Below are 20,291 nucleotides of genomic sequence, written 5' to 3'. Positions count from 1 at the left end.
TGCAAGAGTGTAGGAATTCACTTGTCTTTATATTAATCTTTTATTTCCTTAGAGCTCTGCCTCAAAGGGAAACTTATCTCCTTGATATGAAGCAAATTAAATAAAAACATCAAGAAATCCTTGAATGGATTCTGAATAAAATGAATACCTCATTTGTGCAGATGTCCTTGACAATCAGTCATTCCATACAATTCAATTTCGCTTTGCGCAGACTTACAAAAATAATTTAAAATTCTATCTGAGGAGATAAGAAGTTTCACCAAAAGAAAAAAAAAATAGAATGTGCATCATTTCATTAACTGCCTTTTACAATGCCTTAGAAACTCAGAAGAATTATTTAATAAGTGTTTACAAGCAGGAGAAAGAGGCATTGTTAGGAGGCAGCTTTGGAGTCTCAGTTACCAACTGGAAGCAGTAAAAGAAAATCAACAACTGTTTTTGCAGGTGTGGGGTGGGTGTGTGTGTGTGTGGGTGTGTGTGTGTGTGTGTGTGTGATACAAGCAACTTCCTCAAACTCAGAGAGCTTAAAATATTTGTTGATTGGTAATAATGCACAGCCATTTTTGGCTCATATCTTTTGTCAATACCTTTTCTCCTTCCTATGTGATAAATAAAAACAATATTGATTGCATGCTATTTATTTCTAACAAATTAACGGAGCCACTCAAAGGCAGGTATTGTTTAATAACTGAAGTAGCCTTCTGTGGTGCCTTCTGGCTGCTTTGGACTACAACTTCCATCAGTCTTGACCACTGGCCATGTTGCCTAGGGCTGATGGGAGTTGGAGCCCAATGGCATCTCATGGGCACTGAAGTGTGGGTGGGTTCCCACGAGGCAAGGCACAGTGATAACAGCAAGAACCTTTGCTGAACTAACAGAACTAGACAACAGAGGCAAAGCAACTGCTTTCTGAAGGTTTGGGCCACTCCCACTCCCAACATGATTGGCTGTCTAAACTTCCAAGCTGCAAATCATAACTCAGAGTTTAAGGGCCAGTGGCAGAGGCCCAAATCCTGAAATGTTGTGTGATTGGATATCATGTATCTGTTCTGATTCAACACAGCGGCTCAGAATCCTTAATCCAGACTCAAGCTCGGGCAAACACAGACCACTGAAAATATAACAGGCACCACTTTGGTTACTCCTGCTTTTTGTACTCCAACTCTGTCCTGCACACATCCCTGCTCTCACCCCCAAATATATAGCCAAATATATAGCCATCTCAGACCACAACTGATTTCTCAGGGCTACATTACACATGAAATAAGAGATCTGCTCTTCCAGATCTGTTTTTGTTAAAAGCCGCCATAGGGGCCTAAATTTGGATGCAGGCCATGTTTCTGGCAGAATGCATTTAAAAACAAGCAAACTTCCTCTCAGGGCTGTTTCCATCACTTAAATCTCTGCACGCCCCCAAAGGCAGCTATTAACCACAGAGGGCAGGCAAACAAATGCTGGTATAGTACCTCTGTGTTTCCCCGTCAGTGGCTAATCCTCCCAGGGAGGGAATTTTCAGCACAGAATCAGCACAGAGAGAAACTGTGAACATAAGTTATGAACACTACCCCAATCTCTGAGTGGTGCAAGCTTCCAGGAGTTAGAGGGCTCATGTTTCCTTTTGGAATGAGGCACAGTGGAGACTGTGGTGTCTTTATGATATGTTGTTTATTTACACATATATACAACCTGAGCCTACGATGGAGAGGGTTGCAACATTAACAGTCCAAAATGGTTTTGTTTCTCCCATAGTTGCAGCCTTGGATTTGGACAGAAATCAATCATTGCTCGAGCTTTCTCCCTCCCCACCCCCTTTTGCTGCCTTGCTTCTGACCCACATCACTCCAAGGCTAAACTCTGGCTTCATCCTTCTGACTAGCCATGAGCTCAAGCGAAAGCTGGGACCACCCATTTGCTGCCTCACCCAGAACCCCTTTCCTCTGTATCCCCTAATGGCCCATCACCCAGGCTATTACCTAATATTATATACCTTATATTTTAACACTTGCTGAGAGCGGGTGTTAGAAGGTTCTCTGCATACAAACCACTTCCTCCTCCATCCCTGAAATCTCAAAACACTAGAAAGCTACCTTATACAGAGTCAGACTGTTCTTATGTTCTATAGAAGGGAAAGTGGGAGAGGAAAACTGAGGTGATGAGTGATTATTATTATTTATTAAATTTGTCTTTGGAGGGTGGGGATCTCCATAACCATTGGAGTTTATGAATGTGTGTTTGGAAGGGCATTTTCTTACTTGGAACCGCTCTTCAACAGTGTGTGGTTGAAAACTATGTTCTGCCTCCGTGGTTGGACGCAGCGATGCTTAGGAAGGCCAGTTGCTGGGAACTGCGAGAGGAGAGGGTGCTCTTCAGCTCGGATCCTGCTCGTGGGTTTCTCACAGACTTCTTTTTGGCAACTGTGAAAACAGGAAGCTGGGATAGATAAGCCATTGGCCTGATCCAGCAGGGTATTCTTGTGATCTTATGTAGATCTTAAGTTCAGAAACAGAACCTTGACTGAACTCTAATCTCAAATCTGCATCTGGTTTTAATCTGGTGACCTGACAGTTCTCTGCTCTGGAATTGCAAAGAAACTAGCCATGCCAGTGAAAGGAAAATCATTTATCTATATTAAAACTTCCAGGTCGAGGTTGCATGCTGAAGACATTCTTATTTAGACAAGCCTACCTAGATGTTTAGGGACGCAGGTGGAACTGTGGGTTAAACCACAGAGCCTAGGGCTTGCCGATCAGAAGGTCGGCAGTTCGAATTCCAGCAATGGGGTGAGCTCCCGTTGCTTGGTCCCTGCTCCTGCCAACCTAGCAGTTTGAAAACACGAAGTGCAAGCAGATAAATAGGTACCACTCTGGTGGGAAGGTAAACGGCGTTTCCATGTGCTGCTCTGGTTCACCAGAAGTGGCTTAGTTCTGCTGGCCACATGACCCGGAAGCTTCCTCGGCCAATAAAGTGAGATGAGCGCCACAACCCCAGAGTCGTCTGCGACTAGACCTAATGGTCAGGGGTCCCTTTACCTTTACCTTACCTAGATGCTTAGAAAGTCTGTATGAGTTTTAATTCGTTTTACTCTATTCTACTGCAAAGGCAATAATCATAATCATAATCATAATAATCATTTTAAAACCTTTTGTATGTTTTACATTACGGATGTAAATTTTTAGTGATTTTTTAAAAAATTGCAAACCACTTTTAGGTTTCCCCCCCACAATCAAGCAGTATATCAATTTTATGAAATTAATAGTAAATAGATAAATTGTTTGAGCAACATGGAGACCAACTCTTGGTGATTACAGGTCACCTTCAATCCCCTGTTGCTTTTGCTTCAACCCAGTTTGAACAGCCCAGGTAGTGGATCTAATCTCTGCTAAATGCATGGCAATCCTTCCATCATTTTTGCATTTCCAAACAGGCAGCAAAACATGGAAGATTTCTAGGGCCTCTGGCAGGTGACTATACATGGTTTATACATCAAATTAGCACCACTACTGGTAGTAGTGTTTTATTAGATTTCTTATCTGCTGTTCTCCTTTAGGGGTCATAGGGCTACACATTGTGCAGGCCAAATCTCTGGACGTGACAATGTCTGCATTTGATAACTGCTTTGCAAAGCAGTGCTTTCAGATTAGGGTTGCGCTAGAAAGATCATGTTCCAATCTCATCTACCCCAAGAGGGAAAGAGGCCAGGTATGGGCAAGTGCCTTAGGGATTATCGCACATCATTTAGTGAAATCCGAGTTATGCTTGACGATTGATTTGACACAAACCTCCATCAACGGGAGATGCAGGTGTTTTGTTACTCTGCCTGCTAATTATCTGCTGAAAGATTTATCTGGTTGCAGAAGACCCTGGGCAAAGAGTATTCCATGACAGCTCATTAACACACGTTGGCAGAGAAGAAGATTCTCGCTTACGTTTGCTCCCCGTGGTCAGCCCTTAAACATCACCAGACTCTGGGAAAACACACACACACACACAAACGAGAATCTCGCATGGGCCCTTTGCTAACAAGTATGTCGATTTTGTTCTCCTCTAGGTTAACAGCATAGCACAATTCCATCTCCCGGCTTAATCAAAGGCAAATTTGCAACTTGACGCTCCTTACAGGGCTAGATACTTGTTTACCTCTCCATTCACAAACCTTTCCTGTATATTACCTGTCTGACAGCTTTCACTATGGTCCCTGGGATATGACACTGGAGTCCAGCTAGGAGCAACCTGTCATATCCTGTCATATGTCAGCCTACTGAAGCAATCTGATAATGACGAGGAACCATTTGGCTTCGGGACAGAACAGCTCCAATGCAGCAAGGGTGCTTTGTCGCTATAGGCAGCAAAATAATAGAGATTTGGGGTTGCTCCTCCAAAAGAGCTCTGAGCTCCTGTCTTGTCCTTACTATCAAGGAAATGAAGGGATGTTTGCACTTGATTGTGCTTTGTGCAATGCACATGGGTCATTCTAGCAGACAAGCATTCCTCATTCATACAGCTCATTTTAGCTTAATTGGCTATTGGAGATTGCAGAAGCAATCCTGTTTTCTATCTCAGTCTATTACAGCTGGCTGAGACGGAGGGGGAATCCACGCATAATACAGGGCAGGCATTATGACCATCTGAGGAGCTGAATTAAGAGAATGTTTGCTTTTGTGCCTCACAAAAGCAGCCATGTGAGAATTTTGGGGAAGGAGCAATGGAAGAGAGTCGTGGGTTTTTTAATTGCAGAGAAGCATCTTAAGCTGGCATCCGGGTCGAAGCACGACATCTGCCAAGTGTGTTTCCCAAGCATGGGGGGAGTTGGGAGTTGAAAGGATAGTAAATGAGTTTAATAGACTAGAAAGTTCAAGCATTCTTAGAAAGAAAAAAGGCAGGTAAGGGGAGATGTGATAGAAGAGTATAAAATAATATTATGAAATCCTTTATAGTGGGTAGGGAGATGTTCTTCTCCCTATCTCATAATACTAGAACTCCAAAGAAGCTGAATGTTGGAAGATTTTGGGCAGACAAAATGAATGTTGTTGTTTTTAATAATAAAAAAGTAAGTATTTTTTTTTAACCACAAATCACTGGGCATTGTCCAGCCAAAGCTTAGCACACATAATTCTCCTAGAATTGCATGAGAAGTGTTTACCTACCACAGATGATAGAAATAAATTGTATCCAATTTCTTAGACTAACAGCAGAATCCTACGTATTTGTACTCAAAAGTAAGTCCTGTTGAATTCAGTGGGGCTAATTTGCAGGTAAATGGGGTTAGAATTACAGCCTCATTTCTGATTTCTAAAATAGGCACATATATAGATATATAGATTGATACAGATGTAGATAAATATTAAAATAACACAATAAAATAGCAATTAGTTTCTTTGGTTTTGTGTGTGTGTGTGTGTGTATTGCCATATTTCAAAAAGTTAAAGTACATAGACATCTCAACAATTTCTGCCTAGGTCCTGTTACTGACTGACATATTCCGGCTATGTTTGGGAAATTTTGGGCGTATAGCAACACACATATATTGTTGTTATTCCATTTGGATTGATGGATCCATACTTATTGGGCAACTCATAAACCCATATATAAAAATGTTATACTCTGCCTTGCACCAGGTTGAATTATTTGTCCACAGTGTAGGCTAGTATTGTCTACTCTGACTGGCAGTCACTCTCCAGTGTTTTTTTTGGCTTGATCTTCTATCTGTTCCTTAAACTGAAGATTGCACTCTACCACTGAGCTGCAATCACTGCCAAATTCCAGTTTATTGAGCATCATCTCAGTTTATTAAGCAACTTTCATTTCTAAAATCTTCAGTTACTAAATATTTAAAGAATACCTTGTAAGATGAGAAGTGTCTCATTCCTTCACTGTCTAGAACTTGGAAGTTTTTCCCCAAACCTCTTTTTCCCTTGGATGCAATATGAAAATTATTTTGAGCTGGGATAGTTTGAATAGAACTATTGAGCCAGGGGGTGGGTGAGAAGGATGCGACTGTAATATTTCTGTCTCAAGTAGAACCGCTGGAAATGTTACTGTGTTTAGTAGGCTGCAGTGTAGGGATCTCTCCGGCTTTTCTTCTGGATCTCCAGAGGACACATTTTGTTCCTAAAGAACAGTCTAGCAGGAATCAGCAAGGAAAGAATACTTTGATAAAATACATAAAGTGCATCATGGAGCAAACATATTGAATGTGATGCTCAGGGATATGACCATGAAGCCAAAATAATTGCATGAAGGGAAAAGTGCTTCCTCCTCTGCACTGAATTTTCCATATGCTGTAAGCTAAATAAGTATATGTCTTAGAAAATGAATTTTTTTACCACTAAGGTTTACATAATTAGAAATGATGCTGTCTCAGATCAGCATCCAAGGTGTTAGTTATATGGACACAGCAGCAGATGGCTGGGCATTCCCCAGCCTGAAAAGTATCCCCCCAAAACTATGAAACTGCCTTAGGTGGTTGCCTCACCTTGCCTCACGTGTGGGCCGGCTCTGCTGGGGAGCCACTGACAGTCAGTGTAAGCAATGCTGGATCAGACCAAAGGTTCATCTAGTCCAGCTTCCTGTTATCTCAGTACCCGTCCAGATGTCCATGGGAAGCCCACAAGGAGAACCTAAAGACATCAGTACCCTCCTCAGATGCAAGGCCCAGCAACTGGCATTCAGAGGCATATTACCTGTGACACTGGAGGAGGAAAACAGCCATTGCTCTTAGTTTTAAAGGTAAAGGGACCCCTGACCATTGGGTCCAGTCATGGCCGACTCTGGGGTTGTGGCGTTCATCTCGCTTTATTGGCCGAGGGAGCCGGCGTACAGCTTCCAGGTCATGTGGCCAGCGTGACTAAGCCACTTCTGGTGAACCAGAGCAGCACACGGAAACACCGTTTACCTTCCCACCGGAGCGGTACCTATTTATCTACTTACACATTGACGTGCTTTCAAACTGCTAGGTTGGCAGGAGCAGGAACCAAGCAACGGGAGCCCACCCCGTCACAGGGATTTGAACTGCTGACCTTCTGATTGGCAAGCCCTAGGCCCTGTGGTTTAGACCACAGCAACACCCACATCCATATATATATGCGGTACCTATTTATCTACTTGCACTTGACGTGCTTTCAAACTGCTAGGTTGGCAGGAGCAGGGACCGAGCAACGGGATCTCACACCGTCGCAGGGATTCAAACCGCTGACCATCTGATCGGCAAGTCCTGGGCTCTGTGGTTTAACCCACAGCGCCACCCGCGTCCCATGGTTAGTCTTACCCACCATGAATTTGCCTAATCCTCTTTCAAAGCCGTCCAAGTTAGTGACCGTCACTATGTCCTATGATAGTGAATTCCACGGTTTAACCATGTGTGGCATGAATAAGTCCTTCTTTTTTCTGTTCTGCTTTAATGGATGACCTCAAGTTCTATCGTTACGAGTGAAGGGATAAGACTACTCTGTCCACTTTCTCCATTCCATGCATATATTATTATTATTATTATTATTATTATTATTATTATTATTATTATTATTATTACACTGCTAGCATGGCTCCTCTTACTCACTTTTTATCTGAACTGAAAAGTCCAGAGTGTTGTCTCCCAGGCAGAGGCAACATCTTCTCAAGATGATTGAGGAGGCCTGATGTGACGTCCTGATGTCACACACACACACAATGTTCTGAGGAGCCAGGGGCTGGAGCCGAATGCCCTCTGAACATTGAGGGGGCCCAGCTGCCACAAATACAAACATACATACATACCAGTGTGTGTGTGTGTGTGTGTGTGTGTGTGTGTGTGTGTGTGTGAAAATGGCTTGGCCCCTAGGAACTGGCGCACATGTTCCCAGGTTCTAGTCCCAGGTTTTCACCAGTCTACCACATCAATTTGTTTTTGTGAGGCCATATAGTTGCCTCTTGCCGCTTACTGCTATTTTCTCTGACTTAGATCTGGCGTGATTTTTATTTTTAGAAAGAGTGATAAAATGGCCCAATGAAAATTTTTACCAGGACGGCATGTCACGTAGAGAATGAAATACATAAATTAACAAGATGTCGTCTTCAGTGCTTGGTGTTCCTTTTCACACAGAGTTATATTTGAAGCAACGAGAGCTAGCCTGAATAAAGTAAAATGAAAAAGATCGGGTTTTTCTATGTTTTGTTTTTTGTTTCAATTTACTGTTACAAATAAAACACTAAGGGGCATTTGAATAGGGCACAAACAGAAAGTTCTGGACAGGACTTTCGATATCCCAGAAATTGACTATACAGTTTAGGTGTATGTTCATTAGATTTTCTGTACACAGGAGGCAATGGTGGCCATAAGCTTGGATACCTTTAAAAGAGGATTAGTCAAATTCTTGGAGTAGAAGGCTATCAATATCTGCTAACCATAATGGCTACCCTCTGTTTCTGAAATAGATGTTCTGTCTCCACAGTAGATGTCCCACCTCCACTGTTGAGGACAGTAGGCTTCAGAACACCAGTTGTGGCGTTTTCTTTTTGAAATATGTAGAAACCTCAATAATATTTAAGTTGCATTCATGTTTCAGGTCTGCACCGATGCTGCATAATGTTTTCCCACTACTATCTCTCTTCCTTATTTATTTTTCTTTCTTTTTTTCCTTCTCCCTTTACTTCAAAACGGCAATAAAAATTATATGAAAAAGAAAGAAGAAGCAATCCTTCTGAATTTAATGGTGCTTAACCTCTTGGAAAACCTCACAGGATTCCAGGCCAGATAAAAGTTTAAGTAGATATTTTATTGTTAGGCAACAGGGATGTTAATGGTCAGCATGACCGGCTGGAGTCAGTGGGAGTCAACTTGTGGGGGGTGAATATAGAGACTTGGGGATGGAAAAGAAACTTGTGACTTATAGTGTGAAAATTTTAATTAGTAACTATGATCCTCAGAAATAAAGGGCACAAGCATGTACAGAGTGCACCTCCCTTCTGAATGAGCAATCTCTGTATTTAATAAGGTGGAGGTTTTTTTTCCATTTTTTGATTTCTAGTAACAGTGATTGAGGATTAATGCTTATTATATATTGATATTCCTTGACTGTATTTCATTTACATGCCTTAGAATTTGGGTTGTGGCTGGTGACAGCTTCACAAGCTCACTAAGAGGGCGTTGAACTCAGATGTTGGAGAAGCCCTGACTTAGAAGATACACCATGAGAAATGGTTGTCTGCTCTTTAAAAATAAAATGTTGCTTTCACATTACTGAGAAGTCCTAGGTGATGTTTGGGATTTTAATTCTAATTGTAACTATTTCCTTCCACAATGAAACTCATTGCTATCTAGCTGTTTAGCAACCTTGCCACGATGGCTCTGACAATAAGCCTTCTACAACTGGAAACCAACAATGATATTCATTTTATTTTTAAAGACCATTCTTTATTTCCCAGGTGTGATGGGGGAATATGAGCCGAAAATTGAAGTCCATTTTCCATACACAGTTACAGCTGCTAAGGGATCTACTGTTAAGATGGAGTGCTTTGCACTTGGCAAGTAAGTACATATTCTTCCATAATTAGACACAACCAGTTATTAAAATATGACATATTTCATATGGGGGCCTGTTGTTTAGCACTTTGAATCTTGCAACAAAAACAGTCCCCTTCCTCAATCCTTATGCTAAATTTATATCAGCCAACTATTGTGGGGATTGACTCTCAAGAGGCAATTATGAATTCTATACTTTGTCAAGAAAGTTTGCAAGTTACATGGCTCAGTATTTTAAGCTGCTTTGTTGAGGCAGTAACTCTAGAGTCTGAGGTTGGTATGACTTGAGGGAATACTGGTCCCCTCAGCCTGGCTGCTGGGCCAGCCCTCCCATTAGGCAAAGTGAAACAACTTCTTCAGGCGGCATATGATGGGCGTGTGGCATCAAGGTGCTGGAAGTTAGAGTTGGGTGTGCCACACAACAACCCCTGTGTTCCCAGAGCTAGCCTGTCTCCCTCAGGTGTGCTGGAAGATGGCATCGCTGAAGTCAGAGTCAACTGCAAGTCCACTGTCTTCTGGTAGCACCAGAGCAGAAGGATGCCATATTGTTCTTCATCACCAAAAGCAAAATGTTTTTGCATGAGCCCAGTTCCATCAATGCAGTAGCCGCCAGTGCCCTTGTTGCAGCATAGGTATCCAGTTCAAGTTGGGAAAAATCATAGCTTAGTGGTAGAACACCTGGAGAAGGCCTATATGGGTTGAGAAGGTCCAGGCTCAACCCACTGAGGGCATCTTCAGATACGGCTGAGGATGTCTCACTGGAGAACCACTGTTGGTCAGTGTAGATATTATTGAGCTAGATGAACTAATGATCTGACTTCATTATAAGGCTGATTCCTATGTCTCCCACATGGAATAGGAGCAAGTCTGCCACATGCAGCCATTTTGCATATCATCATGCAGGATCACCCATTTGTATGCTAGCCTTCCATGTGGGAAGAAGGGAACAAAGGGCACTTCCGATGCCTTATTGAGTCCAATGCATTTTGAATATGAGTTCCTTACTCAGGTGCACTCTCAGATACAACCAACTTGAGCCTTTGGTCTCCAAATTCTGTTGCAGGATAGTTATGTATTACCTTGAAATTACTTCCCAAAGAATAGTACAGATGCAGATTTCAAGCATGTTTGGCTTAATAGAGCGTCTTTTTGTGTGTGTGAAGTGTGCTCCTGTCCTTTCCTGCAATTGCAAACTCCTTCACACTTTCCCTTGCCTGTAGTAAGGACAGGAACTTGAAGGGGCCTGGCCAATATGCAGACTAGAGGCAGGGCCTTGAAGTGAGACCTGTCAGGTCTGAACTGTGCTATATGCCTTGGAGTAACTGCCTGCTGCTGCCCTGTCAGTGTCACTGCTGGAAATAGCCTAGCAAATATCTCCTCACCATGCAGGGAGGGGAGGGCATCAGATCTCCATTACATTTTCTGATAAAGAAGCCACCAGAAAGCCACACAAGCTATTCCTAATATCAGGCAACTTTCCAATAGCTCGATAAGAATGTGAACATTCTCTGGGGTGGGTGTATCTATCTATTTTTTAAAGAAGCTTTAATTTGTACAAATTATGCCTTTAAAGCACCTTTGAAGTACCATTCCCCTCTCGAGGAATTCTGAGCATTGTCATCTGTGAAAGGTTGCTTGAAATTGTAGCTCTGTGTGAGGTAAAACATGGTGCCCAGAATTCTTTGAAGGGAAAAACATGCTTCAGATGTGCTTCAAAGATTTAGCATGCATGTAGCCATTCTTATGAACTGTTTAGATAATTGTTGCTTGTTGTTTAGTTTCATTTCCTCACAAAGTGTCTTACAAACGTAATATGAACACTAAAACCAGCTACAACAAACACAAGCAATACATTATGACTGCAGGGGTCCAGCTCATTGCAGGTGATGTGGTCCTTGAATTTATGTACATACATTGTCTCCAAAACCCTCCATTGGAGTAGAAAAATCCAAAATCCACAGTTAGGGAGCACGGTTATTTGGGGGCAAACAAAATGTCACGAAAGTGGGTCGTGATTTTGATTTTGGGATTTCCTCTCCTGGACCAACACAGCTTGTTTTCTTTCTAATAAAGGAGCACATTGAGGGATACTAAAGAAAGAATCAGTGACGGAGCAAGCTGGTTGGGCGCCTGGGGCAGTCCTGAGTTCAGGGGTGAAGACAGCTGCCCACGGGGGGCGGGGCGAGTCAGGGCAGGATGCTCCGTGGGGCCTCTGAGGAGTCTGCCTGCCTCCTCCCACTCAGCCACCCTACAGCTGAGGGGGAAGCAGCTGGTGGACCATTTGGGGCAGCGTGGAGCCTGCGGGCACCCAAGCCACCGCATCACTCCCAGGAGAGATGCGTGGCTCGGGTGCACTGCAGGCCCAGTGGTGAGTGCCACTCAGCATTTTGTCACCCCCCTCAGTGGTGACACCTGGGGTGACCCGCCTCCACCACACACCCCTTCCTCCGCCCCTGACATGATTGCATGTTTGTAACATCTTTGAACTGAGTTTCGAAATACACAGGACCTCACACTGATACGATACGATAATCTTTATTGTCATTGTCCCATACAGAACAACGAAATTGAAAAATCTACATAAGATATTCAAAACCCAACAAGCCTGCTATCCCAGCTATCCCAACCTGGTTAGCCCCCTAAAAACTCTGATACCCCATTTTTAAATACAATATACTCCCATACAGACTCCTTACAATGTGTTTAAAACCAAAGGAATATAAATACATGAAATGGGTACAGAGATGCAACCACTTCCAAATATAAATACACATAGAAAAGCAAAGTTCTGGGAACATCATACATAACAGTACACAAGAGCACACACACATGTTTCTATGTCCCTGCATGAAAAACGTCTGTTCATTATGTTTTCACCACCACCCTTCTGCTAGGAGGGTGAAGCATGATTTTGCCTCCCTCATGCATCTTCACCACTACTCTGGGCTAAGCTAAGAGACAGAGACTGGCTCAATGTCACCCTAAGAACTTCATGGCTCCGTAGGGATTTGACCCTGGCTCTCCTCTGTCAAATGTTAACATACAATGAAATTTACAAAACTGGGTCTCTTGCAAAATTGCCCTGAAACATCGGGAAATACAGGTGTGAAATAACACTTGCTCCCATCATTCAGTTGGGAATCAGCTGTGAAAGAACATCCATATTAACTCATGGTCAAGCAGGCAGCATTAATGAATAATAGCCTTTCTCAGCCTTCTCAGTCTGGTGCCCTCTAGTTGTTTGTAGTTGAAAACATCTGGAGAACTCCCAGTAGGGGAAGGCGGGTATATACAAATATTTCAAGGTCAATCTGATTTATTTGTTTTGTTTTTCACCCTGTCTAGCTTCTCATCCAACACTCTGAAATCTTGTTCAGAATCATGGTGATCTTGTGCCAAGAGTTTTGAGGACTGTGTTTACTTATTAAAATCACAAGTCATCCAAACATAATAGTCATTTCAGTTTGTCAGATAGATCACATCTTATCTTGTCTATGGAAATGACCAACCATTGCCGGTGGCTGCCAGTGCTTGGAATGAACTAGTTTAGTTTAACCAAGTTCAGTGAATTAGTTTCAAGGTCTCTGAAGTATTTTCCATAATTTGCCATAACTGAATTAATTTCATTGAATGATTTCTAGTTTATTTTCAGGTTCATCCTCTTACTTTTAAAAAAGAAATCTAGAGCCTTTAAGCTTAAAGATCATAATTTGGAGGGAGATTAAATTAAACAACTCATAATCCACTATGTCTGTCTTTTGATTTATTGTTGTTGTTGTTGTTTTAGTCTTCTTAAGTACATGCAGATCCCGCTTATTGAGGACAATGCATTCCCTGGAAAGTGTTTGTTAGGTGAGCGTTCACATAAGGTGTTGATGATTTCCATCGATTCCTACTGGGAAATTTCTAATGTGTTCAGAATCACACAATTTAACATCCCACAAAAGCCAAAAATACCCTAGAAAAATGCTCTCTGATTTGTCCAAGCACTCCCACGCTCCCTGCAGTCCTCAGCCAAACAGCAAAAGGCAAAGGAAGTAAAATATGTTCTCTGTTTGGGTATCTGTTTAGTGTTTATGGTGAGGTTAGGGTGCTAATTCCTTATGTTTAGATAAGTGAATTTTCGCATAGTGAACATTTGTAAAGCGGGGACCTTTATACTTCACCACAGAACCTTGTAACATTCAGGATTCTGAATACTGCGGTGGGGAAAGCTGAGGGTCATTTGGATACATTTCAATTCAACTATTGAACTGAATGTGAACTGAATTGGAACTAAGTTTCTGTTTAGACATATTGCATTTGAACTTGAACTAGGTTCTTTGAACTTTCCAAGCTCTGATGGATGTCCTTAGATGCAACAATGCATTATTAAGCTTAAAAATCTTAGTAAATTTGGAGAAACTGCTCTATTGAACTCAATAAAACCTCTGCCTGAGTAAATATGCATAGAAAAGGCTACAAAATATTTTCTTACAGAGCTGGGTCTATACCCAGAATCTAGACCCCAACACAATTCTTTTTCTAGGCTTCCTCTACCCACAAATGTCATTGAAATGAATCAGAGTTCATACATGGTACACTGGTCAGTGGATTTGCCATATATCCAGTGCCATTAGCTGTGTGCTGAAATCTGTAAACCCTATGAAAATAGCTCACGTTGCCAGATATTAGTTTCCAAAAAGTTTAATGAAGTCTAACTGTCCTTTACAAAATATTATGTTCTTTACTGTTGCTCATGAATGATGATTGAGAATTAGTATCTTCATATCATTAAATCAATAAATGTGTCAGAATCCCAAATGAAGAAATTGATAAAACAGTAAGAGAGAAGCAAATGAAATTTCTCATATTGATTATGAAATTTCAGATTTATATCCCATCATATAGGATTGGTAACTAGCTAGATACATAATCAATTCCAACCTCGCTGTATCCATCTTTACTCTAATTACCAAATTCCTGGTCAAGCATAATGGGCATAGAAATATAAATATGCAAGTTCCATGTTTGCACAGTGAAAAATATATACAAGTGCAACCTATAGTGTGATTAGAATTCCTTTTGTGGGATGAGACCCCCTTGGCCCTTCCTCAGAATGAAACAGGCAGGTTGGGCAGAGCCTCACAGAAGCATCGCTAGATGGGTAGTGAGATGAGTGAGGTAGGGGACATACCAGTCCATCACTCCCATGCCCACTGCCTGAGACAATTGCATCTGCTTGCCTTATGGAGCTGCTGGCTCTGAGGGCACAGCTCTATGAAACCAACACTCAACTAGTTAAGGAAGACTTTCAAGCTAGGAGGATGATTCCTCAATGTTGTCTAACTAAGACAGTGACAGAGAACATCTTCCTCTTTCACTTTGAAAAAGATGGGAAAGGAATTTGGTCCATCCAATGCTCCCAAACTTGTTTACAGTTCAAAATTCAACTTATCTGGATTTCATGTGTGTTTTTTTCCATATGCTATAGGTTGCACACCAAAGTATGCATTAAGCATTTTTAAAAATCCAAAAACAAAACCTATATCAAATTTTGTATTCTATGGAAAAGATGCACCGAAAAGCACTTGAAATGGTATTTTATGTTTTATATATATAAAAAAGTGTGTTTTATGAAGAACTGTATGCCAAATTACTGCAACCACCCAGAATGGCTGCGGAAACCCAGCCAGATGGGCAAGGTAGAAATTATTATTATTATTATTATTATTATTATTATTATTATTATTATTGTAAAGGGACCCCTGACTGTTAGGTCCAGTCGTGGACGACTCTAGGGTTGTGGCACTCATCTTGCTTTACTGGCTGAGGGAGCTGGCGTACAGCTTCTGGGTTATGTGGCCAGCATGACTAAGCTGCTTCTGGGTAACCAGAGCAGCGCACAGAAACACCATTTACCTTCCCGCCAAAGTGGTACCTATTTATCTACTTGCACTTTGCCATGCTTTCGAACTGCTAGGTTGGCAGGAGCTGGGACCGAGTAATGGGAGCTCACCCTGTCGCGGGGATTCGAACCGCCAACCTTCTGATGGGCAAGCCCTAGACTCTGTGATTTAGACCACAGCGGCAGCCGCATCCCTATTATTATTATTAAAGGTAAAGGTAAAGGTACCCCTGCCCGTACGGGCCAGTCTTGCCAGACTCTAGGGTTGTGCGCTCATCTCACTCTATAGGCCGGGAGCCAGCGCTGTCCGCAGACACTTCCGGGTCACGTGGCCAGCGTGACAAGCTGCATCTGGTGAGCCAGCGCAGCACACGGAACGCCGTTTACTTTCCCGCTGGTAAGCGGTCCCTATTTATCTACTTGCACCCGGAGGTGCTTTCGAACTGCTAGGTTGGCAGGCGCTGGGACCGAATGACGGGAGCGCACCCCGCCGCGGGGATTCAAACCGCCAACCATGCGATCGGCAAGTCCTAGGCATTGAGGTTTTACCCACAGCGCCACCCGCGTCCCTATTATTATTATTACAGTTTAAATGTGGGATTTTCACACGTTCTTCCAGAAAAAATCCAAACACCAAACAGGACAGGACAGACTGATGACTGAGCACCAGAAAATCTGAAATGGGATGGAATTAGCTGCTCCCAAGCCCATCCCCTGCTTTCTCACCTCTATCAAGCAAGAGAAAATAAAGGTTGAGAAGCAAACACCTTCATTGCCTCACACTTGAAACAAAAACGAGAAAAGGCCTCTATTGCTAAGCAGCGAAGGGTTATCTAGTAAGGCAGGCCACCTACTAATAGCAAAGCTGGGTGATATTGAGGCCTTATCTCTCTTTTCCAGCCATCACTACACAATCGGCGACCAGGTACACCTAAACTGCTTTTGACTTCATTCTGTAATAATTAGACAAATGACATTTCAGGCTTCAGCTGGAGGCTGAATCAGGAGGTAAACATGCCTGAAATTTCCTCCTCTTCTTAGGTTTTCATTTCATACCATTTCTCCTGCCCCCCCTCCAAATAGCATTTACAAATGTTCCTATTGTTACCTTTCACCAGGCAATCATTAAGGAGCGAGGTCTCTTTATTGTTCAGCATTTTAGTGCAAAATAAACAAATGCCTGGCTATCACAGGTTTCCAAACGCTGGGAGGCCTCTGCATTTTTTATTTCCTTGTGATTTCAGCTCAAAGCTGCCTCAGACAGCTTCGACTCCATTGTAATTGTGAGAATGACTTAAATTCCTGAGAGAGATTCTGTGGTAGGCAATTGGCAGGAGTCCCTTAGAAGAGTCTGGGCTTTTAGTTACAGATTAATGATTTATTAATAGTGTTTATTTGAAACTGCCAATCACCACGAGCTCCAAGAATTAAAAACTAAAACAGAGAAAGAGCACCGTATGTGTCTGTCAAACTCTGGCCACACGACTGGATAGAGTGAGGAATGGAAGTACTGAAGAAATAGAGTGCATGGTAAACAAAGGCCTGTGCAGTCAAGAGGGGATGTCTCCATTAGTCCATTCACTGAAATGGATTGTTGCAACAGGCCCTACGTGGGGCTGCCCTTGAAGGCGACCCAGAAACTTTGAAGGATCACAAATGCAGCAGGCCAGATTGCTGTCCAGGGTGCTTTTTAGAATACATATGCAACTCCCTGTTTTAAAACAGCTGCATTGGTTACTGGTTTGTTTCCACAAACCCCTCAGCTGTCCCAGAAAAAAATGGAACATCCCGGGTTTTTTCCCCATGAGAGCATGGCGGCCATATTGCTCTCATGCGATTTTGGGACACAATATTGCCCAGAAAAAAACTTTTTTAGGGGGGCCACAATGTTGCGTGGTACCCCAAAAACCACATCTGGCCACCTTTTGGGGACCATGTTCATGTAACCGCCACAGTGGTGAGGCACCAGAAGATAGTGTCATACCCTGTGTCCCATTGGAGGGTATGAAACGAGTCTTTAAAAACCCTAAGAAACTTAGACCCCAAAGATCTTGCCTTCTTTCCTATTGGGTACTAAAGTTGGCAGAGGAGGTAGAAGAGGCTCTCTTAGTATCTTCACCACCCTCAAAGGTTCAGGAGGGAGAGGCCTGGGAGAAGGTGTTGTATGTGGCAACCATGAGTTGTGAAATTCCATCTCCAGAATAAGGCACATTGGGCATCTTCATTGTATAGCTTTCGTCAAATGCTAAAGACACACCTCTTTATCCTGACATTGTGCACCCTATTCTGACCACAAATGGTTTTAACTAAGTTTAATTTTTGAGATTGGTATAACCTGCCCTAGGACCTTATAGCAAAGGACAGGTAGGAAATCTGGTTCAAATCTTGCAAGAGGGAGTAATGTTAATATTTGCTAGTATCTTATTTATTGAATGTCTTATACTACCCTTCATCCAGGAAACCCAGTGTGGTTTACCATATAAAAGCAAAAAAGTGCACAGCATAATAACAAACAAAACAAGTTTAATAGGCCTTAGCAATGGACAGAGGGTAACGAACAACTAAATCATACTCCAGTCATACTCAAAGTAGACTCATTTAAGTCAAATGATTAATCTGACTACTGTTATCAATGAATAACAACTTGGATCCTATACAGGTCATTTTCCTCAAAGCAAAACTGAAGCCAAAAAAGGCATCAACTTCTTTAGAATATCTAGAAGTTGTGTTTTTGACTAAGCCATTCATATAGGCATAAAGGTAAAGGTAAAGGTACCCCTGCCCGTACGGGCCAGTCTTGACAGACTCTGGGGTTGTGCGCCCATCTCACTCAAGAGGCCAGGGGCCAGCGCTGTCCGGAGACACTTCCGGGTCACGTGGCCAGCGTGACATCGCTGCTCTGGCGAGCCAGAGCCGCACACGGAAACGCCGTTTACCTTCCCGCTGGTAAGCGGTCCCTATTTATCTACTTGCACCCGGAGGCGCTTTCGAACTGCTAGGTTGGCAGGCGCTGGGACCGAGCAGCGGGAGCGCACCCCGCCGCAGGGATTCGAACCGCCGACCTTTCGATCGGCAAGTCCTAGGCGCTGAGGCTTTAACCCACAGCGCAAAAGTATGCAAAAAATTATTCCATAGTCTTTTGACTGTTTTCTTGATTTTTAACAGTCTTTCTATTTATTTTCTGCCAAAGTAACAGAGGAGAAATATCTGCATATACATACACACACACATATATTCATCTCAGATATAAAATCCATGTGACTGGTATCTTCTGTAAGGAAAATAAGATTCATTAAAGCAAGTTACAACTTGCCTGTGAATAGTGATTTGCAATTTGGGAGCAATTTCCTTTGAAATCATTAAAACTTTACAGCCAAAGTATTTTACTCTCCTTGAAAAATTGGCTTATTACTTCATCATCAGAGGGTGGGGGCAGTAAAATTTTGAAAGAGACTTGTTAATGGCCTGGGAATGACATTAAAAAAAAATCTTCCAGCATTTCTCCAGCTGTAATTGATAGCAGTAAAGTTGATGTGGCATACAATTAAAACAAGATAAAAAGTATAGTTAGATCTCTTCGAAGTTTGCGGTGCCAAATTGCTTAGAAACTTTTGTGCCTCCTGAAATATGTTAGAATGATTCTTCTTTCCGTCTGAAATGTAGGAAGCTGTCTTATAAATGCTCGCTTAGCTTTCCATAGATATGTAGAGGTCATTTGTCCAAAGTCCTGCTAAAAAGAAGACAAAGACTGTAGGATGCAACTTTTGATATTATATAACTTATTACATATTGTTACTGTAATTAGACTTTCACCTTTGTGTGAATTGCTTTGAGCACAGATTTAAGGGTAGAAAAGGTGGTGTGTGGATTAATTGATAATGACAATAATTCTTCATTTACAAGTTGATCCTTAGATGCAGCAGCGCCTGTCCTTCGGAACTCCCTGCCTATTGACATTATTTCAGATGCCTGCCAAAATCTTTTTCATTTCTGCAAGCCCACCCAGACTTAGCATTTGGTTATCAAGATTCATAAGATTTACTAATTTTAATTATGGTTTTATCTATATCGGGGTTTTCATTGGTTTGCGAAATTTAGCCGTGTTTTAGCAACAATTTTATTTGTACATCACTGAGAGAGCACTTTGATTAAGTGTATCTGAAGAAGTGTGCATGCACACGAAAGCTCATACCAAGAACTAACTTAGTTGGTCTTTAAAGTGCTACTGGAAGGAATTATTTTTGTTTTGACTATGGCAGACCAACACGGCTACCTATCTGAACTTGATTAAGCAGTTTATAAATTCCAGAACTAGGCAAAGTACCTAATCAGTCACTGTACTCTGCACATGAGAGCTTCCTGCAGCTACCATCTTATCAGGATCTCATGTCCGCAGACTATACTGATTAGGCTTTCAGTGTTGTGATATCTACCCTTAGAAATTCCCTCCCATTAAATATTAGGCAGGCACCCTGTCTGTTGTCTTTTCTGAGCCTACTGAACACCTTCCTCTTCCAACAAGCCTTCCAAGTAGATTTCATTCCAGTTTACCTCAGCCTTAGAATCGTTTTCAGATGTTTTTGTTTTTAGATCGTTGCACTGTTTTCTTGTTTCTTTGTGTGTTTGCCTCCCTCAAGACCTTTGGGGCGAAGGGAAATGAAACTGAATAATAACAATAATAGTCCCAATGTGGCCTGATCAATGCAGAAAAAAGTGGAACCATTCCTTTTATCACCAAGTTGCCAAAGATTGTCCCTGAACCACCTGCATGCAAACAAAACATGTTTCCTACCACTGTGCTATCATCTGCTGCAGATTGTTTGAAGGGCTAGATTGCAAGGTATTTCTTCATTGGTCTAGCCCAGTGTTTCCCAACCTTGTGCCTCCAGATGTTTTTGGCCTACAACTCCC

The 20,291-nt window shown here is 42.2% G+C and overlaps 1 protein-coding gene across 4 annotated transcripts in view; it reads left to right on the top strand.

Annotated features, from left to right (window-relative positions):
* The window catches only part of CNTN5 (contactin 5), a 701,719-nt gene that overhangs the window by 538,638 nt on the left and 142,790 nt on the right, over positions 1-20,291 (top strand). For all 4 annotated transcript variants that reach the window (XM_083736193.1, XM_083736191.1, XM_083736192.1 and 1 more), the window contains one exon: positions 9,397-9,499. In XM_083736193.1, coding sequence (XP_083592319.1) covers positions 9,397-9,499 — 103 coding nt within the window. The remainder of the gene's footprint in view (positions 1-9,396; positions 9,500-20,291) is intronic.

The sequence above is a fragment of the Podarcis gaigeae genome (assembly GCF_964106915.1).
Source record: "Podarcis gaigeae genome assembly, chromosome: 4".
Lineage (NCBI taxonomy): Eukaryota > Metazoa > Chordata > Lepidosauria > Squamata > Lacertidae > Podarcis > Podarcis gaigeae.
Note: the sequence above shows the minus strand (reverse complement) of the source record. Positions and strands in the feature narration are given on the sequence as shown.